Here is a 2,276-nt window from a genome sequence, read left to right as displayed (position 1 = left end):
ATGAAAGGTCAGCGTTTCTTTTCACTGTTCGCATTGAGTTTTATGAGAGAGGACTGGTTGCTGATGTGTAGTTGTTGTTTGTTTGCACTATGCTACTTATTTGCAGGCTATTTGTCCTAATAAGATTCACAGCTTGTCTGAATCTGCATTTTACATGCACTGTAAAAACAATTCCGTAAAATTTACGGTAAAAAACTGGCAGCTGTGGTTGCCGTAATTTTACGTAATTTACCGTAATTTACGGTACCAACATTTTAGGTTTTACGGTTTTAACTTAAATTTACAGTTAAATACCGTAATTTCATTAACTGATATAATGTTAATATACCAACCTATTGAAGTACTGAAATCTGTTTTGTACCTTTGTAATACACTGATAACCACCAAATGCAGGTGGTGATGAGAAAGTCACATGATGAACGAACCAAAGCCCATATAAATATATATATAAGTGCTGTCAAACGATTAATCGCATCCAAAATAAAAGTTTTTGTTTACTCAATATATGTGTGTCTACTGTGTATATGTATTATGTATATATAAAGACACACACATACAGTATATATTTAATATGTAAACATTACATATTTTTCTTAAATATATACATGCATGTGTTTGTATTTATATATACATAATAAATATACACAGTACACACACATATATTATGTGAACAAAAACTTTTGTTTTGGATGCGATTAATCGCGATTAATCGTTTGACAGCACTAATTAAAAATAGATTATTAAAAATAGATTTTTATTTTTTAATTATTATGAGATATTAATATAAATAAAAATAGATAATTATAAATAAAATAAATAGATTTTAATTAATATTAATAAATCAAAATCTTCATTTATCTCTATTCATATTCTATAATTTTTAAGTTATTAATACCTATGTTCTTAAGCACATGTCTGTCTTCAGGTGAGCAACAGCGCCACACAATCCACTGACATCCACTACTGGATAGGCAACGCATCCTCTCAGGACGAGCAGGGAGCGGCAGCCGTCTATGTGACCCAACTGGATGGGTGTCTCGGCGGCAGTCCGGTTCAATACCGGGAGGTCCAGGGATGTGAATCAGCTAAATTCAAAAGCTACTTCAAGAATGGCCTCATGTGAGTGAAATAAAAAACATTTTTGCTTGCTCCTACCAATTCCATGACAGTATGATTATGTCTACACTTTCCTGTTTCCTGTAGATATAAAAAAGGAGGTGTGGGATCAGGATTCACACATGTGGAGGCCAATGTGTATAACATTCAGCGCCTGCTCCACGTCAAAGGAACCAAACATGTGACTGCAAGAGAGGTGAACTGCTGCAGCAGACACATCGAATCACAATACTACAATAGTGAAGGCTCACGTCATGAATATTAAATAGTTGATACTTGCTTGGTAATCTTACAGGAGCATACAATCACCAACCCTAATTAATATTAATGAGCCACACCTTCATAGTTGAATATGTTAATGGAGATGTGTGACAGCGATAAAGGCAACTACTGTACATATTTTCGTGTGAGAAAAAAGCGTAATATTATTAGTATTATTATATTATAGAATTGTAAAATAGTAATATTATAATATTTAAAGACAACATTATGTTTAAGAAATTAAATAATTGGCTTTTATACTGTTACTGTACTGAAGCTAAAGGCAATGATTAAAATTGACTTTCGATAAATATAAATATAAATATAAAAAGTGAAAAATTCAGTTCATTTAAAATGTATTAGTTGATTTAATATATATATATATATAACTTTTTTTTGTAAAAGACCCAAAATAGAAAACTCTTGTTTTCACAGAACACAGACAGACAAACTCATGCTAGATAGAGTTGGGTTATAAATGTGGTCAAAGCACATTAGAAGATTTGCTATGCAATTCACTTCGTGTGAACAGATATTTATATTGCAAGCGAAGGGCCAACATTAAGAGGATCAGTAAATTAAGCTGTCAGACTGTAAATGATTAAATTTAATGTGCAAGAAGGTCAAGAATCTTGTCTCTGGATCACTGCTGTCCTCATGTCCTCTGATGTTTCTCTATTACATGGCCTGGGTCCTTGAAAGAATCAGGAAGTTAAATATTGTACACCCCACAAATTATTCAGGACTACTGTCAAGAATGAACAGGACTTTTTCAGTAATGTCTGATTTCTTCCCAGCACTCTTTGGGAGAATTTCAGTGGGGCTTTGTGTGTGTGTGTGTGTGTGTGTGTGTGTGTGTGTGTGTGTGTGTGTGTGTGTGTGTGTGTGTGTGTGTGGTG

The 2,276-nt window shown here is 33.3% G+C and overlaps 1 protein-coding gene across 1 annotated transcript in view; it reads left to right on the top strand.

Annotated features, from left to right (window-relative positions):
- The window catches only part of vill (villin-like), a 9,856-nt gene continuing 7,580 nt past the window's right edge, over positions 1–2,276 (top strand). The window contains exons 1-3 of the mRNA XM_016463018.1: positions 1–7; positions 909–1,119; positions 1,204–1,341. Of these exons, the coding sequence (XP_016318504.1) occupies positions 1–7; positions 909–1,119; positions 1,204–1,341 (356 nt within the window). The remainder of the gene's footprint in view (positions 8–908; positions 1,120–1,203; positions 1,342–2,276) is intronic.

The sequence above is a fragment of the Sinocyclocheilus anshuiensis genome, unplaced genomic scaffold (assembly GCF_001515605.1).
Source record: "Sinocyclocheilus anshuiensis isolate Anshui unplaced genomic scaffold, SAMN03320099.WGS_v1.1 scaffold1177, whole genome shotgun sequence".
NCBI classification, from domain to species: Eukaryota; Metazoa; Chordata; class Actinopteri; order Cypriniformes; family Cyprinidae; genus Sinocyclocheilus; species Sinocyclocheilus anshuiensis.
Note: the sequence above shows the minus strand (reverse complement) of the source record. Positions and strands in the feature narration are given on the sequence as shown.